Here is a 23,931-nt window from a genome sequence, read left to right as displayed (position 1 = left end):
TAATTAACCGTGAGCGTACGCGGGGACACCCGCACGACGAGGCCCCAAAGGCGGTACGAACACCCCCACGCCCCTTACTCCCACCCCCCGGGGCGGGGCGGGGCGAGGGGGCGGGACGGACACGCCCCGCCGTGCGGCGGGGGCGGGGCTGCCGCGGCACCGGGCGGACTTCCCCTCACCCCTCCCGCCCCGCCCCGGTTCCCCCGCGCGGGGGAGGTGCCGCAGCCGCGCTCTGGGAGAGCCCAACTGCTGCCGGGGCGTAGGGGAGCTCCCGGCCCCTGTGGCCGCACGGAGGGGCGGGGAGGCGGCAGCCACTAGCTCCTCCCGCCTCGCCGCCCGCCACCGCTCCGCTCTGAGGCCGCGCCAGCCGTCGAGGTGCGGCGGAGCGCGGCTCCAGGATCCCACGCCCCCCCCCGTCCCGGAGGAGCCGTGGTCTCGGCCGGAAGCGGGGGGCGGCGCCTGGCGCCGAGCTCAGGCGGCGGAGGCGCTGGCGGCCGAACAATAGTGGAGCGCGGCGCTGGGGCGGGCGGCAGCGGCACGGCACGGCGTGGCACGGCGGTGAGCGGGGCCGGGGCCGGGGCCGGGGCCGGGGCCGGGGCCGGGGCCGGGGCCGGGGCCGGGGCCGGGGCCGGGGCGTTCTGGCGGGGGCGGAGGAGCGAGGGATGAGGAGCCTCGGGATGGAGCTGGGGGAGCGGCACGGGACGGGGCAGCGTCCGGGGGAGGGAAGGGGTGCGCGGGCGGAGGGGCGGCGGGAGGGCTCGGTCCCTGCCGGCCCCGGCCCCGCCGAGCGGCCTGGCCGCTGCCTGCACCGCGCCCCCCGCGCTCTGCGGCAGAAACTTTGCCGGGACGCTCCTTCCCTCGTTTCCCCCCGCCCTGGCCCGGCGTGTCGGGGCGGGCGGGACCGGGGCTTTCGGCGAGGGGCCAGAGCGGTGGCGGGGGTCGGCGTGTGGTGCTGCCCGCCGCCTTGGTGGCGGTTGCAGTAAAGGGTCCCGTCCCTTGTCGCCCCCTCTCTCCCCCCTAAGGGCACCATGAACGAGGAGCAGTTTGTGAGCATCGACCTGGACGATGACAACGTCTGCAGCGTCTGCAAGCTGGGGACCGAGAAGGAAACGCTCTCGTTCTGCCACGTGTGTTTTGAGCTGAACATCGAAGGTAACGTTTCAGTAGGAGTCATCTGGCGCAAGCTTCATCCGTAGACCGCCTAGCTTGGAGCTGAACACAAACGGATCTTGCCTGAAAGCTTTCGTAAAGGCTTAGGTTTGAAAACATGTATAATTATATTTAGAGAGTTTTGTTGCTGGCCAAACTAGTTTGTTAGGTTCTTAAATAGCTCATTGCCTGTAAAGGTGGGTGCCCTAGGTGCACTCGCGCCTGCTCCTCTAGGTGTGAAGATGTACCCCCCTTTCAGGAGCGTCTGAAATGCCCTGGTGTTACTTTCACCCTCTGGAATTAGACCTCTGGTGTTAGTTGAGATCGGAAGGAGTTTTTGTTCTGCCTTTATTCAGGGTTTTTGTTCAATAGTTAGAGGGGTCTATGTATAAAACTTATTTTAAATTGCAAGTGTAATAGGATTTTTTGGAAGCAGATGAACGTTTCACTTTCACTAGGAATACTCAGAGGATTATTTATTTTTGCTTTCATAAGGTAATAATAATTGATAATACTAATATGGTAAAACAGGGTTCATTGTCAAAGCTTCTTAAAGTTTGCAAATTATAAAGTAGGAATTTTGTCCGTTTTTTAAAAGACTAATCTCGTAAGCATCGTCTCTGGCCTCCAAAATGGTATTTTCAGAATTTCAAACCTTGTTTTGCTAAAGAATTTACTCATCTTGTTGCTCTTATTCATGTATGAATCAAGTGTTGGGCATGAATGAGCAGTAGATTGGTTATTTCCCTTTTTTAAGTCAAGTAAGATATGTAAGTATTGTTGCTTGATTTTTCGGGCAACAGAGTGATTTGTTCCAGTTATATAAAGTGGTATTTGCCAATTGTACGTGCATGTGACTACCTAGAGTAATCTGTATTGGTATGGAGCAATTGAATATGAAGATCTTAATACTGTTATATGAATAGTCCCACTTCTCGATGATAGTAAGATTTGCCGTGTCTCTGATATGTATGAGAGTACACTAAAGGTCTTAAGATCAAGTCTTTCTGAGGGTAAAATGCTACGACTTGTGAGCACTGTACCCGGTGATCTAGTTGCTTATTCTGAACCCTAGAAGCATAAAACTGACTGGATTGTAGAGGGCTGGAAGGATATGTATGCCATACACTATTTCTGCTGTGCATCTGGCTTTTAATGCATATATAGATAATAAAATGTTATTCTTACCTTACAGAAATCTGAAAAATGCACTAGCAAATTGGAATTGCTTTTAAATACTGACTCAGTACTGTGTTTTGATTTAAAAAGAAAAAAAAAGTGATGCCTTTAAGGTCTTTGTTGCTGCTAGAGGCAATATATTTTAATCTGAACACTACTTTCATACTTCAGTAGTAATTTGCCTGCTTTATGCTTTTGTTTAGAAGAGACATGCTTGTGTATTTGCACTTTTTTCTAAAACTCAGAGCAGCTATCTAGCCTAAGACAACCTGTCAGTCTGCTTGAGTTTTCTTACTGCTTTAAAGTGATAGGCTTATGGTTCTCAGTATAAACTGGAGTTAAGATGTTTCTCTCTACAGGCTTTAAAATTAGAAAAAAACATATTGCCGTAATGAGAATTATGTACTTAGATTACATTCAGCATCTAGTTTTGTTTTGGAAGTGTTGAAAAAAATAAAACAGGATGGATTAAAAAATTGCTGGATGGTTTCTATGCTCCGTTTGAGATAAGCTGTGGATTTGTCCAAGTTACTTGTTATGGATATTACTTTACAAAATTATCATGTGTTTTAGCTGGAACAGCTTTTTTTTTTTCCCCCTGGAACTCTAAGTAGACTTGATAATAGTAAAGACTTAATCTGTGCAGCAGACTACTATGCATAATCTTCTAAAGTTTCAGTTAATTTAAAAGAAGACTACTTGAACAGAATACTGATGAAAGCTCACCTGAAATTACATGAACCATTATATTCTTAATCTTTTATTTTGCATAGTAAAAGAAAAGTGTTAATATCTTTGATCAGTGTAGCATCAAAATACCTCAATTTCTGATATTCTCTTTTCTGCGTACCACTTTGAAGAGATGTACTGTTACTGCTTTTATAGGGAGAGGAGGCTTAAGGGTGGCAGAGGTTGTGTAAGTGACTTTATAAAAAATCATTATAAGACTTTTTAGCTGAACCACTGCGTGAGCCAGCCCTTTACCATATCCATGGTCACGCTCTTACTACTTTTGTCATACCTATTGCATTCCTGTATTTTCCTGTGACAAAGACTATGGTTTATATACATCTAAAATAACAATCTTCTGGCAGCCCTGCATAGGGAATGAAATGGATAATTCACTAACTCAGAATGTTTTACTAGATGTTTTCATACTAACCTCCTGCATATATTTTAATGAAGTTCAGGTGCATTACAACATAGCTACTTGTTGAACGGAATCAACTCTAAGTTGCACGAACTCTGTAGATGTGCTATCCCACACTTACAAATAAGTGTCATTCTCACTAATAGTTTGTCTTTTTATTTAACATCATATTTAAAAATCCAAGCAATTAAAATATGTATATGTATTTTTAAGTAATTCAGGAAGTGAAATAGGCTATTCTAAAAAGACACTCGTGCAACAGCTAGGACAGTGCTTAAGGCTTGCGCATTTTTCGTGTTGATGTGTGTGCGTAACTCCTCCCTCAGTGAAGTAGGAAGTAGCTGCTGTTCAAGAACAGGCAGGCTGTTTGTCACAGCTCAGCATCTTGCAGGATGCTTAAGTATTCCCACTGTTTGCAGCACCCTGTTAACTTCCATGTGTTAAGAACTGTCTGACTTAAGGGGAATGTGTGGCAGCTCTTCCATCTTTCCTGACCATCCAGTCCTCACTAGGAGGTGGGTCAGGATAGAAGGGAGCATTGCAGATGCGTGTGCAAGGGCAAGTGGTGGACCTGGCAGTGTTAGGCTTACGGTTGGACCTGATGATCTTAAAGATCTTTAACAACCTAAATGATTCTATGAGTCTATACATGAAATTCTGGAAGTAGGTTTCCCAATTTCCTTTTTTAAAAGGGTGTCATATTCTGGTGCTTTAACAAAACTCATGAGAGGAATTCTGTTCCCCTTTGTGCCAGCATCTGGTTGCTTAAAGCTGTCTATGGTAAATCCACGTACTTGAAACTGATCTAGCCCAAGGCTTAACCACCTGAACCCCTTCCGAAACAAGACTTTCTCAAATGTATATAAACATAACACTACAGAAATATAATTTACGTAGCTGCACTTAATTGCATTATAGTTTAGTATTGGTGAATCTTTGTATCTTCTGACATCTGTGAGTTCAACAGATGTTGAACAGCTGTACAAGTTTGCTTGTGTGTAGATGGTAATGTTGTTGATAGTCTTGGTTAAGTAAGATGAGTAATTAGAAATGAGCAAATCAGAGACCATCCCCATCTGTAATGACTCAACAGACTTCTTCCTGGATCAGTATTGTGATGTGTCTCAGCCCTTACCTTTCTGACATTGGGGTGTTTTTTTGTAACCTTTATGACGTTTGGACACTAGCTCAATAATGATACATAACTGGGGGGGGGGGGGGGGGGGGGGGGACGCGGAAATTGAGTTATTCTTATAGTCCTTTATAGAGAAGACTGCTATACAGAAAGCTTAATCTATGATCTGCTTTAACTAAATAACTGCTGAGTTTCTGAATGAGGAAGTTAGTTACTGTGTCATAAAACCTTTGTTTTTTATCAGAAATCAGGTCTCCATCATAATTGTTTTTAATAATAGATTTTTAGTCTTTTAATGAAATAAAATGATAGCTTAGCCTAAAATGTGATTATGCTTCTCACTAAGTTCAGTTAATTCACAGAAACCACTGGTTTGGATGCAGTTTGGAGTTCAGCTATGGTGTCCATCCCAGAATTTATTCAGGAGTGATATATATGGATTATAAGGTCTGTTTCCCTGAAGTTGACTGAAAGAGTGATAGCAAAGGGAGGACAAAAGGGAAAATGAGCATGTAGAATAAACAGAAAGCCAAGATGCACGTTTAAGCTTTCTCCTATTACACATCATCAGCCTTTCTTGAACAATGAAAGATTAACTTTCTTAGAGTTTAGTAGTGCTAATCTTCAGTCTAAACGGTGGAGGGGGGGAGGTGGCGTCTCTTGAAAGGACGGTATTTTTGTCCCTGTTGCACTTGCTCTTTCAGCTCACTTAGTTTGAGGGTTCATGTTCAGGGAAGCTGAGTGGACTAAGCTACAGATAAATACTTCTATTGCAAAACTAGCTTTTGTGTCTGAAGGATTACTGTTGGGTGATTTAGCACAACAGAATACTAATATGATTCTTAAACTTTAAAATATGCAAACTACTTACATAGAAAATACTAAACTAACATTTTGAGAAATGAAGCTGATTCTGTACAGTGGTTTTAAAGTTCTAGATGGGGTTTAGAATATCCTGGTGGTGTGGGTCTGCTGGAGTTTAATGTTGGTTTTTGTTTGCCTTGTGCAGGCGAGGTGAACATCAGCAGAGATTGTTGTGTACTGTTTTGTTTTTCTGAGTAGGTGTCACATTAGTAATCTATGGATTGAAACAGGAAACGTTTTAAATTCATATGTAACTAGATTGCATAAGCCAGGAAATCATGTTGTGCATTAGTTTGAGACAAACAACTTCTTCTTCTTAATTTCATTATATGGGAAAATTATTAACTGAACTCTGATAGCAAATGTATAATACTAACAACAGATCTGCAGTTATAACTGGAGGGTGGGGGGAAAAATATATGAACACATAAAAATATATGTGTGTGTATGTATAAAAGCTGTCTGTATGTGTATATATCCACAAAACAACCCCCTGTGCCTGAATACGGTGTCCCTGCAAGCTGCTTTGAAATTCTAGTTGTAGGGTTTCCACATAAGAATGCGGTGCCGTGCGGAGATACCTGGCTGTGCTCTAATTCTCCTGAGGAGGCTGTAACCATCTAGCCGTGTTTCGCAGAGCACGCGGCGGCGGCTAGAGGGCTAAGCAGTTGTGCTGCCTGTGGTGCTGCTTGGAGTTGTTTAGATATCTTCACGAGGAAATGCATTGTGCAATGCTGATGCGTCCTTCGTTGATGCACGCTTTGTGACCCTCTGTGGGAATGTGACCCAATGCCTGTGGAAATCCCAGCTTCAGGAACTTAATACTTGAATGTATTTGTTCAAACATCGGAGTTGTCTCTAAAGGTTTCAAAGTTGACAGTCTGTAATAATTATGGTGTAGCTTTACATTATTTGTCACAGATAATGTATCTATCTTAACCTGGTTTTATGCTGGTGTGTCTTAATGCAGAATTATTTAAAAATCTGTGAGTTTCCTGAAATTCAAGGGTTTGTAACGGAGACAAAACCATAATAGAAGGGGAAAATCTGATTGTTTGAGCTGATTTTTATTCACTCTTTTGCTTATCTGATGCTGCTAACCACGATAATGTCTTGGAGAATGCTAGGTGACAAGCAAACTGGCTTGCTTCCATTTCTGTTTAGAGTTGAACAACAGCTGAATACTAAATGACAGTCTGTATCCCAGGTCTTGCAATATAAAAAAAGAGATAGTGTAAGTACTGGGCGTCTATTCTCCTGATTTATGTTAGGATAGTTACATTTCCATGGTCCTTTAAAGTGCTGATAGACTCATAGCATTTGAGGCAATTTCAGGATCAGGTTGGTGCATCCCAGTCTCCAGGTTGAGACAAAGATGCTATAAATAAATCTGTCTTATTGCATAGCTTGTTTCCTGTCAAGTTCTATAAAATCTTGTGTAATATCCTCACTCTGTGTTTTTTTTTTAAAAAAAAAGTTTTAACTGTTAAAAGCTGTAAGCCCTCAAATTTTACTTTTTTCCTTCTTACACCCTGCAGAAGAATATCTCACTAAAATAAAATGGGTTGTAAGGTGTAGCTGAAAAGATTGGAAACTGCTGTTTTAATTTCATTCTGTTCCAAAATATTACACATCCTTATTTTTTTCAATGTTAATGAAATAATAACCAATATGATATATTATTCTGGCAACAAAAGCTAAAAAATTTCATCATCGCCCTTTAGGCTAGACAGATGAGAACTTGTTTTAAGGTAGCATTTGCAGTCCAGGGGTATGACTCATTTCTGCGAACTTGAAGGGACTTGGGGAACTAGCTGCAGTTTCCAGTAAACCACTTAACTATAAATTCGAGTCCAAACATAGTTGGAGATGCTATTCTTAATCTTCTAAGGGCCGTATAAGTACCGCTGAGTAATAGTAGAGCTGTGTGGCTACTAAAAGTACATTTTTTAATTATCTGTGTGTAAATTTGGGAGGTTTGTACATGCAAACAAGTAGATTGAGCAGTTACGTTACTTACCTGGCATCTTCCAGAATGCAGAAATACTGTCTCATGGCTTCCACTCTCTTCTAGGTCAGTTTATTTGATTTTTCTTACAAAGTGTGAGACATCTTTAACATAGTGTTCTTGCAGTAAAGTTTTCATCAGAATGTATTGGCTTGTCTAATGCAGTAGTAAACTCTCTTCTTAGATAGTAAAGTAGTTTATAGGGAACATGAATTTTGAAAATGTGTTTAAAGGGTCAATTGGATCTCTGTTCTGTCTTATATAGGATGTCTTTGCTATGTGCTAAAATACAAAGGAGCTAATAGAAATGCTGTGGGAGATGATTTGTGTGCACACCTCATGTATGGAATGCACTGGCTTTATCATATGAAAGTGAGGAGAGAACTTTAATTTATGAACAAGATAATATCTAGTCTTTACCATGTATCTGGTTTTGGAAGTTAATGAATGGCACTGGCATTTTCCTTCTAGCCAGTCTAATAAATCGTAAGATTTAACTCTCAAATGAAACTGCATGCATACACTTAAGAATAGCAGTTGGCTTTAAGACTTGTCAGGCAGATGTATTGGAGATATATGTCTCTAATGATCCCATTTTTCAGTGTTGGCAGAATTGTACAACTGAAGAATATCAGTTTTCCCCACCCTTTGTCATTTAGATGTGTGGATGACTTGCTATCTTAGGTCATCATGGGCTGGTTTTATTTAATGTATTTTGAACAGGTCTTGGGAGCTGCTCTTCTGTTATAAGAACCCCCCCTCTTTCAGCACTTCTAACGAGCAGACTAATACGCAGCAGTGGCTTAAAAGAGATGAACACAAGCATTTAATGTTTTCTGAAGCATTTCCCTGTCTGCTGCAGGTCTTAGCCCTGTACACTAGGTAAACCAAACTTGAGCTGGTCTGGTCTTAGCGTTCCGCGTGGACACTAGCAGTTGTTCAGGAGCTGTTCCGTGAGCGGGCTAACATCCCTGTTTCACGAGCGGCACTGTATGTGTGCGGGGTGGACGGTGGAGGGGAGCAGCAGCTGGAATGTGTAGTGAAAGCCGGGGCTCTTAAAGTAGGCACTTTTCACAAGGGCTCTTGCTTACTTGTAGGATTAAAGGAGAAAGCATAGGTTCCTATAACAAATCTTTCTAGAGTTAACTATTTAGGATGAGGTGAATTGTGCCTGAGAAGCATTTCTTCACTGGCTATGAAGGCAGCCTCCACAACTAGCTAAAACTAGAGGTGGACCTTGTCTAACTGTTCTGACTTAAACAGATAATTTCACCCATGTTACCAGTACTGTACAAATTTGTATTATGAAGTGCATTCACCCTCCTTTGACTGTCCTTAATAACCACATATACTTTACACATTTATGGAAGCTGTATGTATGGTGGACGTTAGCATTGTACTGAGAAGGCAGCTTTTCCTTTTCCTATGGTCAGGTATAAATCTTACCTATAAGTATTTGTAAATTCTTTAAACGAATTTTAATGTGGCTTTAGTTAATGAATGTCATCGTACAAACTTACAATTGACTATTCATGTGTCTAGAAGTATTCCTGTTAATTTTAGTTTACTCCATCTTAAATTCTGGGGTTTTTTTTTCCTCTTCAGCTGCTCAAGCTATGATTGTTCACCATTGCAAAAACAATTAGTTTCCAGCATTGCATTATAAATTGCTAAGAAGGGAATGCAGGCTTTCTTTGACATTATTTTCAACTGATGGAGCTGAAAGACCAAATAAGAATGTTTTTAAAAAAGGAATAACAAACAAATGAAAAAACCCAATGTGGAAGGTAAACAAGCAGGCTAATGATCACTGTTTTTTTAATGAAAACATTTGGTTTTGAGGGGATGTGAAGTAGTCTTGGTATTCAAGAGCATTCCTTTTGAATTGAACTTGTTCATTATTATTATAATCTCCAAATAAGACAACTATTCTAGCCAGCTTTATATATAAATGTGAGCAAACATTTCAACTTAGTTCTGTATCTTTATCATGAAGGAAAGTTATACATAGTCCTCGAAGAATCAGTTGCAAAGGCAGAAATAAAGTCTTTGTAGATTTCTTCCCTTCAAAAAAAAAAAAAAACCCAGAACTTTAATATGATGGAAACTGATTTACTTTCAAGTACAAATGCTTTAAAATGGGGTAGAATTTATTAAGATGTGATCACACACCTGGTTATATGGTAAATATTCTCCCTGCTGTCTGCTACTTTGCACTTACGAATAACTAGAAGTTACAAAAATGTGTATTACTTCATAAACTGCCTGATTGCTAGTCATTCATTTACAAAATTATTTTGCACGAGTGGATTAGGACTCACAATGTTGAGAACTGTACCGGTATAGAGGAAGAGTTTCTGCCTTGCATAGCTTACAAATTGAAATATTCAGAAATTTTTTTTTGCCTAAATACTAGGCTCTTAAATAAGCAGCCATGTTCTTAGAAGTGCTCAACATACAAAGATATTGCTGGGTAAAGTGATACCATTCATATTTCATCTAGGAGACATGAGTTACCAGAATCGGAAGCAAATAATGGATGGTAAACACTTACTTACATTCTTTTATGATTTGTCTTGAGGTTTGGCATCATCCTGTGAATCTTGCTCACTTGAGGAATGATCTCTGGTGTGAGCTTGTTTCCCAACAGCATCTGCTGTCTTAAGTTAGTTAGATACGGTCTTCTAGGTGTTATTGAATTTTGGTGGGGTTTTTTTCCCTGCAGATGAAAGTTTCCTGCTCTAGATGGTTGTGGGCTTCTTGCTGCTTTTTCAGGTTCTTTTTCCTTCTCTGAAAAAATACGTAAAGGGTAGGGCATACTTGGACGTAGTCTGCAATCCTATTCTTGGGAAGTAAGACATGGGACAAATGTACACATACATACAATTGTGAAAAAAAAAAAATGTTGATGGTTGTAGGATTGCTGACTTGAAGAGCCAGCCAAAAAATAAAAAGGTTGAGATGGGTATTAGCAAACAGGAACATTGAGACAGAACTGAAACCCTGTGAAAATCCCCAGAACTGACAATAACTGTTTATCAAAATTACGATACTACTTCTTGTAATGCACAGAGGTCTCATCTTGCTTTATTCGTCTCGTTGAGTACAGTGTTAAATAAAGTAATGTGTCTTCTAAAACTGAATCATCTTTATATATCATTTGTTTGATCCATGCCAGTTTACGAGCTGGTAGATTTTTCTGCAGTTGTGATGAAGGGAAAAATATTAAGTAATCTGAGTGGAGTATTAAGTCTTACTGAAAAGAAATAGGCATCTTTTCCCACCTCATAAAGCTGGTGGTATTGCCCACAGAAGGATTTGTCTAAAAAAATGTACTCTTACTTGCTGTAATACTGGTACGTCATTACTAGTTTGTGCTGGCACAGCAGCTGCTGTGAACGCTCAGCTCTTGGGATGCAATTCCAGAAGGTTAGTGGCTGATGTTATTCACATCCTCTGGAAAGGACTAATTGTCACCTTGGTACGAAAGAAAGATTGAGGGTTGTTTTGTTGTTGGTTTTTTTGTTTTTGCATATGTTTGTAACAGTAGAAATCCAAACCAGTTATGTGAAAGCTGAAGCAAGTCTGTCAGCAATTCTGCAAAAAAAACGGTTTGGTTTGGTACGTTTTCTGTGCCTTACTATATTGAAGAGTATTTAGATAGACCCTTTTTTGTTTATCTTCAGTGGAGTAAGAGATGGGGAAGGCTGTAAATTCTGGTCTTGGCCGGGGGGGTGGCATATTCTTGTATACTGGAAGTGTTTTGTAATAACTTGGTCTATGTTCAGAAATAGTGACATTGTGGCTAATATGTGACACATAAATAGCAAAACTTAGGCTTTTGAAGTAACATTTTTTTCTTCTGTAGTAGTTGCTAATTTCAGGCATACCCGATATTACTGAGTTCTGATAAAATAGATTTCTTTGAGCAGCATGCCTCTGGAGTGGGGAAGTTAACAGTGTTCAGAACTCTTTTAAAAAAGATAAATTTGTCAGAAGGAAAGACTTGAGTAACCTTGAGCTTATGGCTTAAAAATGAGATGGGGCTTCATAAAGTCATGCTGCACTTCTTTTTTTGTATAACTGAAACTATGTGGTGTTTATTTTGTGTGGTCTCACATCCTTGTCCTATTGGACAAGTAACATGTTATTCTCATGGAAATAATGAAGCAGAAAAAGCCTCAAACAAATTTTTTTTAAGTGAGACTGCAGTATTCTATCATTTGTTGTGCAGGTGTTTCTTTTGTGATTGCCACAGAAGTGATAGTGTGTATATGTGAGGAAATGTAGTCTGACCTGCTTCTTCAGATGTGCCAGGCAGAGGACTTAACTGCAAGAGGCCATGCCTCTAGAACCAGCTCTGGAAATACTTCATTACACTTGCAAGATTCAGGTTTTTTCTGTTTTTAATTGAAACAGTGCAGTAGTTCTTTCCCTAGTTTTGGGGAAAGAGGAGATGCAGGGAAGAATAAGAAGTGAAAACTTGGTAGGTATTTTGAGATGGGAGAAGGGTGATATCCTGAGAGCAAAACAGACGTTAGTGCCTGTTAGCAGCCGTGAGCTAGAAACAGTCTGTGCAAAACTGCATTTGTCCCAGATTCACTGTCTGTGCTTTCTGCAGTTCTCTTCCCTCTTCTTCACCGAATCTTCAAGTATTTGCTTTAGACAGGATTACTCTGTCCTGTGATCAGAAGGCATTGGCTTCATTCATTCATCTTACAGTCAAATTGTTAGGTGGGTTCCTGAGCGTTACTGTATAGAAAATTGTGTAAAACTTGTTTTTCGGCCAACCTGATGACGTTTTCTCTAAGTGAAAGAAAGCGCTGTAAGCACCAGCAGCGTAGCATATAGAAGAATCACTTGGGTAAAGCAAGTAACGTTGGACAAATCAGTCTGTTTTTGTAGGGTTTGCAATGTTATGAATATACGCCTTGTAACTTCAGTTGACAGTGTTTGCTCTTCCTTAATGGCTTAAAGATTTAAGGGTTTCCATCATGCTACTTCAGTTAAGCAGACTTGCTGTATTTAAACTGTACTGATAAGTCATGAAAACAAATTACTTGTCTTTCCTTGTTTTCACTAGAAATGTTTATTTTGGTTTTTTAAAGTCTCTGTAGAGATAGAGAGGGAAAATAGCCTTGCAAGTAGGCAGCAGATCATGTAGAGCTTAAGAAAAGTTAGAGAATGTCGATTTGCTGAAAGAGGTTGAAAGGTATTTTGAGGTGTAGAGTGAGAATCTTGACTCTGTACCCATGAAGACAACATCTGTCTTTGTACTTTGCTTGGGAACTTCCTTCTTAAAAGGTGCCTCTGGGTAGGGTATGGTTTTTGTTTGTTCTAATGCTTAGTTCATGGGCAGAAGGAGTGTCTGTTTTCATGACCTTACCTTTCTTCCCTGCTGCTAAGATCAAAATAAATTCCACTGCTGTCCTCTTTCATTTTCCACTCTTTTTGTCATTTTGCCCCATAAAGTTTGTGTACGAGTCTTACAGACTTGATCAAAACAGTAATGCTCTTGAGTTTCCACGCTGCTCAAAGAGTGGAAAATCAAAAATTTGTAATGGCTACTCTCAATGTTTGAACTCTCCAACTTGAAACACCAGTTACCAGCAAGTGAGATAATCAAATTTAAGTGCTTGGATTTGTTTTCAGTAGTTTCCTGTTAAGAGTTTTACCTTTGTAGCTTAGTTTTGAGAGTAGTTTGGGATTTTGCAGAATTTAATCACTTAAAAAAACAACTTATCATTTGTTAATCATTTGGGATGGGGGACTTAAAGTTTACTATTAAGTCAGATACAACTGAGAATTGTTGTAACATGTAGCTTTCTGCTAATTGCTTGGTAAAGTCTCTATTACCAAATCGTTACCTGTTGCATTTCATGGTTTTTCTTTTATTTTCATCACTTTTATCTCCTTCTGTACTAGGAGGTAAAATGGCTGCAGCTTGGTTCATGTCGCCTTTTTTCAAAGATCAAATTACATTATCATATGTTGATTTAAATATTCTGGCTTTAGTAAGCATTGAGCACTTTCAACCAGTGGTTCACAGGTATATTATTTGTTATTTGAAATGAGGAACTTGTTTGACAGAAATGTTTTTCATTATATTGGGAACTTCCCAAGTAGTGTACTGGGTGTTGAGATAAATGTTGAACTGTTCAATATTCTGGAGTTGGATACTGAATCTACTGCGTAGGTGAATCTGAAGAAAAATAAATACCCACTGAAGTTGCAGAAGGTAATTTTGTGCTGGAGTACTATTAACTTTCTGAAATAGTCATTTCTCATGCCATCTGTGTTCACTCACCAACTGTAGATCTTCACAGATTGTGTTCCTTTTTAACATGTCAATCACTATCAATTACTTTGAGTTTTGAGTAAGTTACCTGCTGTAGCTATATGGAAGTCTTTGAAGGAGGACAAGCAAAGAGGAGAATAAGCATCCATCTTACATGAAATTAATTTCAGGACAGTTTAATGTTGGCAAGTGCCCACAGTATTAGAACTTGCTTCTCTAGCTAGGCTACAGGCTCATACCAGTGCAAAATAATAAACTAAGACTGAAGTCTGAATTATGTTTGACCACTTGGATGACACAAGCCCGCACACTGCTGTATTTGTTGAGCAGACGGCTCATAACGTTATCCATAGAAGATGGGAGCACGAATGACTGCTCTCAAAATGCTCTTCAGTATTGTTCTGTAGAACTTTCTGGTATATAGTTGGGATTATTTTACTTCTACATCTTAGACATTTGTGTGTAGGTGTGATGCAATATGTACAGAGTTAGCAATTTGCTTCATCTGTGTTACCATCCGAGAGGCACATGCAGGTAATCTGTAAATCCTGCACTAGAGATAGATTACTGTGTACAAAACACTTTGCATGCTAAGGACTCAAGACTGAGTGGAATTTCAGAAAATTTTAGAGTATGACATATCCTGGTTTACTTCAGTGATTAGGCTGTTAATAGGAAAGCATTAGTTAAGTTTTTGTTTTCTTGGTTGCTTGTGAGTAAAGATTTTGAAAAATTAGTTGAGTATACAGTAAGTGAACTTTTTTCTATTGTGTCTTTACAGGAGTACCAAAGTCAGATCTTCTACATACAAGATCTTTAAGGGGGCACAGAGACTGCTTTGAAAAATTCCACTTAATAGCAAATCAGGACTGCCCACGATCAAAGCTCTCTAAAAGTCCATATGCGGAAGTAAAAAACATCTTGAGCAAAAAAATTAACTGGATCATACAGTATGCACAAAACAAGGATTTAGACTCTGATCCTGAAAGCTCAAAAACATCTCAACACCAGCTTTTTAACTTCAGACATCAGACTGATAGAAAATTACTCCCACAGTTCGACTCCCCAGTACCTAGATACACCGCAAAATGGATAGAGGGGAATTCCGGAGGCATCTCGAGCTGCTCACAAACTCTTTTGGAACAAAGAGAATCCACTGATTTCAGACTTGGTGTGTTACAAGAAACAGGTGCTACCTTCTGTTGCAGCAGTGTTTTGTGGTCTAATCGCAACCAAGCCCAGAAAGCTGAAAAAGCTGAAGGTGGTTCACTCACCAGTGTTCATACAAGGCATCCTCAATACAGCAGGGAAGAACGTAAGTATATATCTATTTACATGCAACCTAGCAGGCAAGTGCATTCTTTGAAATATCTCTTGACCGCTTAATGTCCCCACAGGGCATTAATTCACAGCCTGAAATGCAGCTTTTGACAGTTTGGAGTTACTGTAAAACTTGTGAAGAAAAAGGCTACATAGCTAAGCAAATAGTGTGGAGGGTATGGTTGGTGTGTGGGTTTTGTTTGGTTGTTTTTTTTAATTTTCCTGTTAGTTATATTCCAGTGTGATACAGGACAGGCCTAATATACGCAAAAAAAAATTACTGTTACGGTTGATTGCAGTCACTTTCATGTGTCAGTCCTGGCAGTTGCACAGACCTGCCTGTGGAGATTGCTAAGCCCCTGAAAACAGCTGTTTTATTGAACTTGTACGGTGCCTTGAGTTACGTTTTACAGAGAGCTGCCCTAAGCAATAGGGGAAAGTAGAGGTAAGGTAGCAGAGCAAACTTATGAAACAACATAAAAAATCAAACACTCTTAATAGTAGCAGACTTCCCTTGTGCATTTTACTAGATTTTTTTTTTTTTTTCTTCTGCTTATTGAGCATAAGAAGATGGGAAGGCCCTTATGCCACCATGTCCTCTGAAAGGCTGTGCTGGTAGACCTGAGCAGTTCTTTTGATGACTGTGGTGATACTGAAAGCAGCAGAAAATAAGTTTTACCGTTATTTAAGAAGAAGGTGACTAGAAGAAGTATTTAGAGAAATCTAGGATATTGTAGTGTCTCTGGAATTGGCCTACATGAAATGTGCTAGGAGTAAGCTCCTAAAGATCTCTGCAGTTACCATCCTGCTTTTAGAACGGTGTCTGGCCCTAAACTTGAATACATCCGCTCTTACTTCTGTAGATGAGAAAAGTAGTTGGAGAGGGTTTGTGAATTTCAAAAGACCTGAGAAAGAAGACAAAAAAGCTGGTAAAATATTCAGTGGAAAATGAGGTAATGAAAAAGAAGGTAATAATGGAATTCAGAATGTCGGAGGAGAGAGTAAGAAAGAGGTACTGTAAGAAGTTGGAATCTGTTTCTTTAGGCTCCCATTTTTTTAACAAAGTAACAAACCTGTCCTTGCAAAGTTCGGTCATTTCACATTCTTTGTAAAAGGATTTTATTTAACTGCTGTATGATGCTTCACATTGCATTTGTAGTGAATTAGTAGTCTTAAAGCCGTAAATCAAAACAGATATACTGTGCTGTTTGACCACCTGTCCTCTGGAGTCATAAATTGGGATTACATAAATCAGGAGAGCAGTTAACAGAGGAATTATGAAAGCTTGACCTGGTTTATGGGGTTATCTAACTGAAGTTAGTGACTTGGAATTTCTCTCTCTGATCTCTGATTTTGGGACGGGGGAACATAAAGTTCTTTTGAGCACAATAACAGATTTTTTTTTTATTTCTATCATCACTGCATAATGCACTTCTGAGGCATTTTTGCTTTGCATTATAAGAGTGGTTTTTTTAATCTTTTTACAGTATTTAGCTTTAAAAGACATGCATTTGGAGACTCTATGATTATATAAAGCTTGTATTTTAGAGAAAAACTTAGGCTTTCTCTGCCAGAATTAGGTGCCACCTTATTGCAGTACCTACACTGTAACAATTTAGCATTCTACTAAAAAAATACATTGTTAATGTGGCTGTAAATAGCTTGGTCAATATTTCTTTATAATTTACCTCAGCCATAGATAGAATAATCTTTTATTTAAATTTGGTATTCTGTTCCTTCTCCCTTTCCCTTCTGTATCAGAATTATGCAGCATGAAACAATCCTGTCCCGATACACAGGAAATGTGTGAACCTGCCTATCTGCTACAGTTGATAAAATGTTGATGAAAGTAATGAAGAAATGGGAAGTAACATCCTACCACTGAGTATAGGAAGGGGGGAAAAATTCTTGAATTTCTTTGTAAAGCTGTCAATTACTATATTAAATCCAATCAGGGTTTTCATGGAGCTTAAAAAGTGTTAACTTAAAGGATGGTAAGATGTGAGAAAGGCATCTTCTGTTCTATCGATAGCTGAAGGTAGGAAGGAGCACCACTGTACCTGGCTGTTGGAGGAGAAAGATGGACCTGTTTCTCTCTTAAATGGCCTTATGTCTTGAGTAACAGGTAGGTTATCTTAGCTATTGCCCACTTCTTTGGTTTGGCAATAGCAAGAGAAAGTTAATATCCTGTAACTGCAAGATGTGAGAAGGGTTGAAAGAGAAGGCTTAGAATAATTAAATAGTCCTGTAAGTAAAAACCATCCTTTTCAGAATTTATGCTTTAAACGTACAGTATAGAAAATGCTTGCGCTGAGAAATCTCTGGACAAAAGCTGCACGATTGCAGCAGTTTTTTTTCCTAAGTATGCAGTGAGAGCTTTGCTAAGCTGCAGCATTGTTCAAAAACAAAATTTAAAAATTACTGGGTCTTACAGCTTGTTTCAGTACCCTGTATCCTCCCGTGGTGATCAGGATTGTCATTTTTCACTCTGCTGCCTAGGGCATCTCAGCGGCAGGCATGGCACCAACCTGCACCCACCACTGCTGGCTTGAAGGGTTTCTAGGAAGCAGGCCAGTGCTTCCTTGCTTGCTGCTGTTGGTCAAGGGCAGTGCAGAATACTTGCACAATTCCCTCCTCTGAGGTTGAATGTATATTTTCCATGAGGATGATCAATGTGCTCATAACCTGAGATACAGAAGGGCTTTTGAATGATGCAGAGGGTCTTTTAGTTCTCAATAGGAACATAGCACAAGAAAGTGAGAAGTAAAACCTATTTTTATATGTTGGTCTTTGTATCAAACTAGGATTTTTCTTCATTTGTCACCGAGTCACTCAGTGGAAACTGTATACATTATTATTGTATGTATAAAGCTCAAAACTGATAGCCAAAACAGGTAGCTGTGTGCTGAAAATTCTGTCCAGAAGCCGTTTCCTGTAGGCTTGCAAACGTAGCAGGACTTATCTCAGAATTGTCCGCTTGCCCACAATTGAACAGACATACTTGCAGGGGTTACGCTGTGGAAACCATGTCTTGCAGTCAGAGGAGAGTAAAGCATTTAAAAGCGTCAAGCAATTTACAAACAAGTCCGATTCTGGACATTTCTGTTTTGAGGGCTTGAGTTTCCAGCTTTTTGACGTTGAAGAAAGGGCTTTCCCGTGGAGTAAATCCTTATCTATGTCAACATAAACGAGAATTTTCGAACTTTCCTCAGATGACTGATAAATAATGTTGCCTCTGACTTACTGCCACACATCTGTTGATTGTTGGGTTCAAATGATGACAATTTGAGAAAATGGCAGTCTGCTTAGGGATGCTTATGTGACTTCGGTAGTAGTAATAACTGATTTTACTGTTTCAGTGACTATGATGACTCCTGGAGAGTTAAAGCAACTTAATGAAAAACTGCTCAAGCAAATCCAGGGTGAGAATTTTTCAATACTCTTTTGTTTTGGGTTTGTGTTTCTTTGTAATAAAAGATCTTCTTTAAAAAAGAAATTGCGATGGCTTTCCTGTCAGCTGAGTTTTGAACGGAAATCTCTGTATATCATGTTTCCAGATAAAAAAAACCCAACCTTCTAGGTGCTTTTATTATGTAACCTCCTTGGGCATTGCAAACTGGCGCTTGAATAAAGTATTTTCTTTTAAGTTTTTTGACTGGAATCAACTTCATTTTGAGTTACAAACTGATCCACCTTGGCTCAGGTCACCTAAAACTGTAAACTGGTGATCCTGTTCAGTTTACAGTGCATACACCAAGCTGTGCTGGAACCAGAAAAAGTGGTGTTCTTGTGCATCCGCCCGCTTAAATGTCTGTGCCTCTGTCATAGTAATGTTCAGCGCTGCTTCTTAACTGTGTGAAAAGTACGGGAACCAAGTGCTTTAACCTAATAACGTTCTTGCAGATGTGTTTGAAGAGCTGACGCAGCAAGTTCAAGAAAAGGACTCTTTGGCCTCAGAGCTCAACGTCCGTCACATTGCTATCGAGCAGCTGCTGAAGAACTACTCCAAACTGCCGTGTCTACAGATGGGACGAGCAGGGATGAAATCAAATGTCCCCATATAAAGGGGATACAACTTCTATCTCCCTATAGAGCTAACTTTCCCTAACAGCTTTGATAACCATTAAGTACAGCTGCACAGATATTTAGAAGCTTTTGAGGAAACTTGGGCAGCTTTCTCTTTGCATTCAATAATCCATGAGAAGTCTTATTCCACTTTGGTTTTAACAAAAAAGGCAAATATTTTAGATATTAAAATCTACTGTAATAAGGTTTGTTCACACCTAGGGCTTTTTTTTTCCCATAACTATACATGACCCTTGAAATGAATTCTGTGTTTTGTTGATAATAAAATTGTTTCTAACAAAGAACGACCTGAAGCCTGTAAACCTGCCTCCTTCATACAGAGGAAAAATAAAAATTTGAGTTTTGATCAGGTCTGATCATGTTACATCCAAAAGAGCTTTAAGGGGAGAACAGTATTAATGAAACTCATGTTTTCTTATTTATTATGAGCAATATTTTATTATTGAAATTTTATACTAAATAAATATCACTATTTTAGGTACTTTTCCAGATCTCTTTATAAAGTGTCTGAATTACTCTGTGTAATGTTTATGCCTTGTGTATGATTGTTTATCCTTTTTCAGGTCTGTATCTTTCATGATACAATTAAAAAAAAAAAAAACTTGTTTCCCAAAGAGATGAATTTCACATGTTAAAGAAAAAAAATGTGGTGGTGCATCACTTATTTTTATTAGCTTTATAACTGAAGAATTTGGTTCATGAGATGTTTTAAGGAAAAAAAAAAAAGGCACAGCACTTCCTTTAAATTAAAAAAAAAAAATCCCATACTTTGGTTTTAATGCATAGAAGTTGAAGTTGTTTTATATGTGTGAAATTTTCAATGCTGAAAAATTACTTTGAAGAAACTAAATAAATTTGTAATACTACATTACCTTGTTATGAGGTTTTTTTTATAAAGTTGGATCAGACTATGATAAAGTGTTTTCACTTTGAAATGCAAATAGTAATGACACATTATAAAACAGAACAGCGTCTGCTTTTTTAAAACTTCTGTCAGTTTACCATACTGAGAAATCCTAGTTAATCTTTGCCAAAAAGACTGTAGAGCTGCATTTGTGTAACTGAAAGTTGCTGAGTTGCACTGAAGAAGTCAGGGGTGGGGGGAGAAACTCCCTTCCCCACACACTAATGTTAAAGTCTTCGTGCTTTCTGATTTTATCACTTCAAGTGAAAACAGGGAGTAATTTATATAGCTGAGCTGAAAGAATGACTAGTATGAAGAAAGGTTAAGATTTGATTTTAAAATCAAACTGAGAAGTAAGCTGAAGTTCAGACTAGGTTTGTTGATTGCCCTCCCTATAGTGGTATCTGGACTACATAGGACAGGTTGGTTAATTTTACTTTTTTTTCCATAATGCATTTCTGGAAGGGCCTTGAGAGGGGTTTGGAACAGCTTGAGAGTATGCGTGAGAGGGGACTTGAACTTGTCCATCTCTGAGTGTTTTGTGGTTTAGGAGGGGGAAAAATGGTTAGTGTCGTTGCTTGCATATGCAAGTGGGCCTATAAGCAAATATGCACTAGCTAATCCCTAATTATAGTTGTCAGAAGAGGGATTAATCTCCATCCGCAAGTCTATAAACCTGATTAATGCAGAACTAAGGTAATTGCTAGTGTAAGGTGAGAGGAGAAATACTGTTGTTACTTGTATCTGTGAAGATGACCATCGTACAGTCTGAGTGAGAATTCCCCGGGTGTCTGATCAGACCGATGAGGGGCTCAATTCCACGTCACTGAGAGGGAGGAGAATTAAGCTGTACTTGTACTTTTGCTGTTTGCTCTTGTGGGAACTAAAAGCATAGCATCTACAATTTAAGTCCTTCCTACTACATTTCTGTATTTTATTTTTATTACATTAGGTTTTCGATCCAAACAAGGTTGTCGGGCCTTATTTTCGTTTTAAGATGGATTATAATTAGGAAGGGTAACTTCTGGGGCACATAAGCTGTGGAAGCACAAATTCTTTCTTATCATTTGCCTTCAATACAATTGTGAGTCAGGGGAAAAAGAAAGCATACACCTAGCCTATGTGCTTAAAAGCAAGTAACTATATAGCTGTTTCTTCTTAAGCTTAAGATGCAGAGGGGGTCAGCATGTACCCCAGGTATCTGGCAGCTCTGAACTGGAGTTGCTGCTGCACATCTCCGTAGCCCAGAGGAGTTCCAGAAGATAGAAGTGGCTGTGTTCTTGGGTACTTCAGTTTAACATAATGTGCTGTAAGAAAATGCTGGTACTATCCCACGCATGGGATTTCTTTCCTCATTGCTCTCCTGACTTGCACTGGGAAAGCTGTCTGGTGTAAATCTTGCATTAGATCTGAGTTGTTTCTCTATATGAAATGCTGATCCTTCAGATACGAGATGCGTGTATTTTGAATGAGTAGTGAACAAGATTTATGCAAGGTGTGAGGAGAAGACTTGCTTTTGCAAAAGTGATATTTGAGGCTATGAACACCTATCAAATAAAATCCAATTTGAGACTCTTAACAGCTTAAAACTTAGCAGTTTTCATTTGCATTATAAGCTATCGCTTATTTAAAATGGTAAAAGGAACTGGCCAGAAAATGGCATACTTAAACAGAAGGATCTTAATGAAATGCTCTCTGAAAAGATAGGCAGAATTGCTACAGATGGGGTTTTCTGGGGTTTTTTGCAATTGCAAAGTGGTAAAGGGCAGAAACTGAATTCCGTTTTTTAAGAGAGGAATATATTACCAATAAAAATATTCATCTAAAATGAATCTTAAAACCTTTTGTTACTTCATTTGTATTTCAGTGCCTGGAGACTACAACAGTGAGAACACAGCTGGATCTAAGGCTCAATTAGACAGTAATTAAATTCACAAGGAGGAGTCTTGCTTGATCAAAATGAGATCTGTATGAGTATAAAAGAGCGTACTGCAAAGTTAGATCCGTTTAAGAGCTTAATCTATTATTTCCTTGCAGATTCTTTCTTTTTTAGGAGCAACTCGGTAACTGCATTATAAAAATGTTGCTCTCCCTTTTTCCTATCTTGACATCTCCCGTTGGGCAGGGGTATTCTGTTAGCACCCCCAGTGACAATGCGTGCTCTGGTTTCCATGCCGACAGGCCATTTCCCGAAAGTGGGTAGGGGGCTTGAGGCTTGTTGCTGCTTTTTAATTACTCAAACCCTAGGAACAGAATTGACTTTTTTTGTTTGTTTTTGTTATAAATATTTCTGCCGCATTAACACTCTCTAGATAATGCAACTGTTTATGTCAAAATTGGAAATGCTAATTACATGTAGCAAATATGTAATAGGTTGCACGGGTGGTTAAATTTGTTTTGCAATTACAAGATTTAGGCTGACTTATACATACTTAAATACTGAGATTTAATTTTGAGGGAAATGTAATAAAGCAATCTGTTAATTTCTTTTTCAGATTAACAGATTGCTTACTTTATTAATTTTTCCCCAGGACTTTTGGTTCTAAGAATGAATAAAATGTTGTTTCTGTTTTTTACTGGATATAAAATTAGTGATGTATAACTGAAACAACATTAAGGCAACTGCGTCTCTAGTAATAGCATTGAAGCTATTAAAGTCAGTTGGATCACATGTTAAGAAAACTTTCACACAATAGCTGTGGTTCCAAAAAGTCTCAAAATCATTTTTCTGGCTGAAGAAAGAAAGGGTTTACATTCATAAAGAATACAAGTATATCTATTGGTTTTTAAGACATCCTTTTTATTGTGTTGTGTGAAGCAGCTATCTATTCACTTTTGCAGTGATTAAATATGTTAGCATCTGTTGGCTTAAAGTTTTCAAGTGGTGATTTCATGAGGACGTTATGTTAAGACCGTGTGTTGGAATAAAGGGAAGTAGGAATGCCGGTAGCCTTAGTTCTTTAGGAAGATTAAATTCTGTGGTAGGGTGGAAAAAACAAAGATGCTACAAAATTACTGTTGTTTGGTAGTGTAATGATAACACAAGTCAATCGTGGATCCCACTGTGAAATGAAAGGCAGAACTTCACTGGGTTTTTCGCCTCCGTTTAATTTGTATCCCATGCAGTTCCCATGCATGTGCCATAGAGTCCTGAAACCTGCAATCATTTGTTTATCTACCATTTGCTTAAACGTTTATTTAAAGGACTATTTTCCTCAATTACTGAGAACGAATTGATTTGCCAGTTGAAGGTGTAGTTACGTAGTTAATTCTTTTCCACAGGCCCTTCCTAAGGTAGCCACGTCAGACACCTCCTGGTCCTTGCCTGCAGTAGCATCCTCCTCTGCTCACTGTAGTCTCCACTCCTGAGTCGCCATGAAAAGCCTGAGAAATGCCGTCGTTCTTCTGTGAGCATAAACAACAACAAAAAAACCATAGTTAACTTCTCAGTACTTGTAATAGCTGCAAATTTCCTCTCTGCTCCTCTGACACTCACCTGGCACTCTTGGTCACCCGCCGGTACCTTCCCTGCTCACCCCCTCGCCGTTTGGCCGCCAGCCCTCCGCGGGTCCCGGGCACAGCTGCCTGACCCCAGCTTGGGTTTCAGAAACAGTGCTGCCATGCGAGACAGCGCCGTGAGAAAGAGGAGAGGTAAAATTGCAGGCTGAAGTAGGATTGTTGACAGAGCAATTTACTGGTAGCTCAAGGATTCAAGAGGAAAGCGTGAACATGAAAAGGTAGAAAATGGGGAAAAAACGAAGGGTGTCGAGCCTGCAGCTGGCAGTCAGTCAGGTCATTGGTGTCAACAGCATCGGTGGATTTGGTGCGTGAGTGCGTT

The 23,931-nt window shown here is 39.6% G+C and overlaps 1 protein-coding gene across 3 annotated transcripts; it reads left to right on the top strand.

The window, feature by feature from the left end:
- The first annotated feature begins 216 nt into the window (after positions 1–216).
- C1H21orf91 (chromosome 1 C21orf91 homolog) lies at positions 217–20,060 on the top strand. 3 transcript variants are annotated; one of them, XM_075170491.1, is made up of 5 exons: positions 217–535; positions 1,023–1,152; positions 14,565–15,098; positions 18,463–18,525; positions 19,007–20,060. In XM_075170491.1, exons 2-5 carry the CDS (start codon positions 1,029–1,031, stop codon positions 19,165–19,167), a joined length of 882 nt encoding a protein of 293 aa, XP_075026592.1. In that variant the 5' UTR covers positions 217–535; positions 1,023–1,028; the 3' UTR covers positions 19,168–20,060. The 3 variants fall into 3 exon arrangements, with proteins under 3 accessions (XP_075026592.1, XP_075026583.1, XP_075026575.1); XM_075170482.1 differs by having other exon boundaries at positions 217–540; XM_075170474.1 differs by having other exon boundaries at positions 217–558.
- Positions 20,061–23,931: the final 3,871 nt, after the last annotated feature.

Source organism: Calonectris borealis, chromosome 1 (assembly GCF_964195595.1).
Source record: "Calonectris borealis chromosome 1, bCalBor7.hap1.2, whole genome shotgun sequence".
Classification (NCBI taxonomy): domain Eukaryota; kingdom Metazoa; phylum Chordata; class Aves; order Procellariiformes; family Procellariidae; genus Calonectris; species Calonectris borealis.
This window is presented reverse-complemented; position numbering and strand designations above follow the sequence as displayed.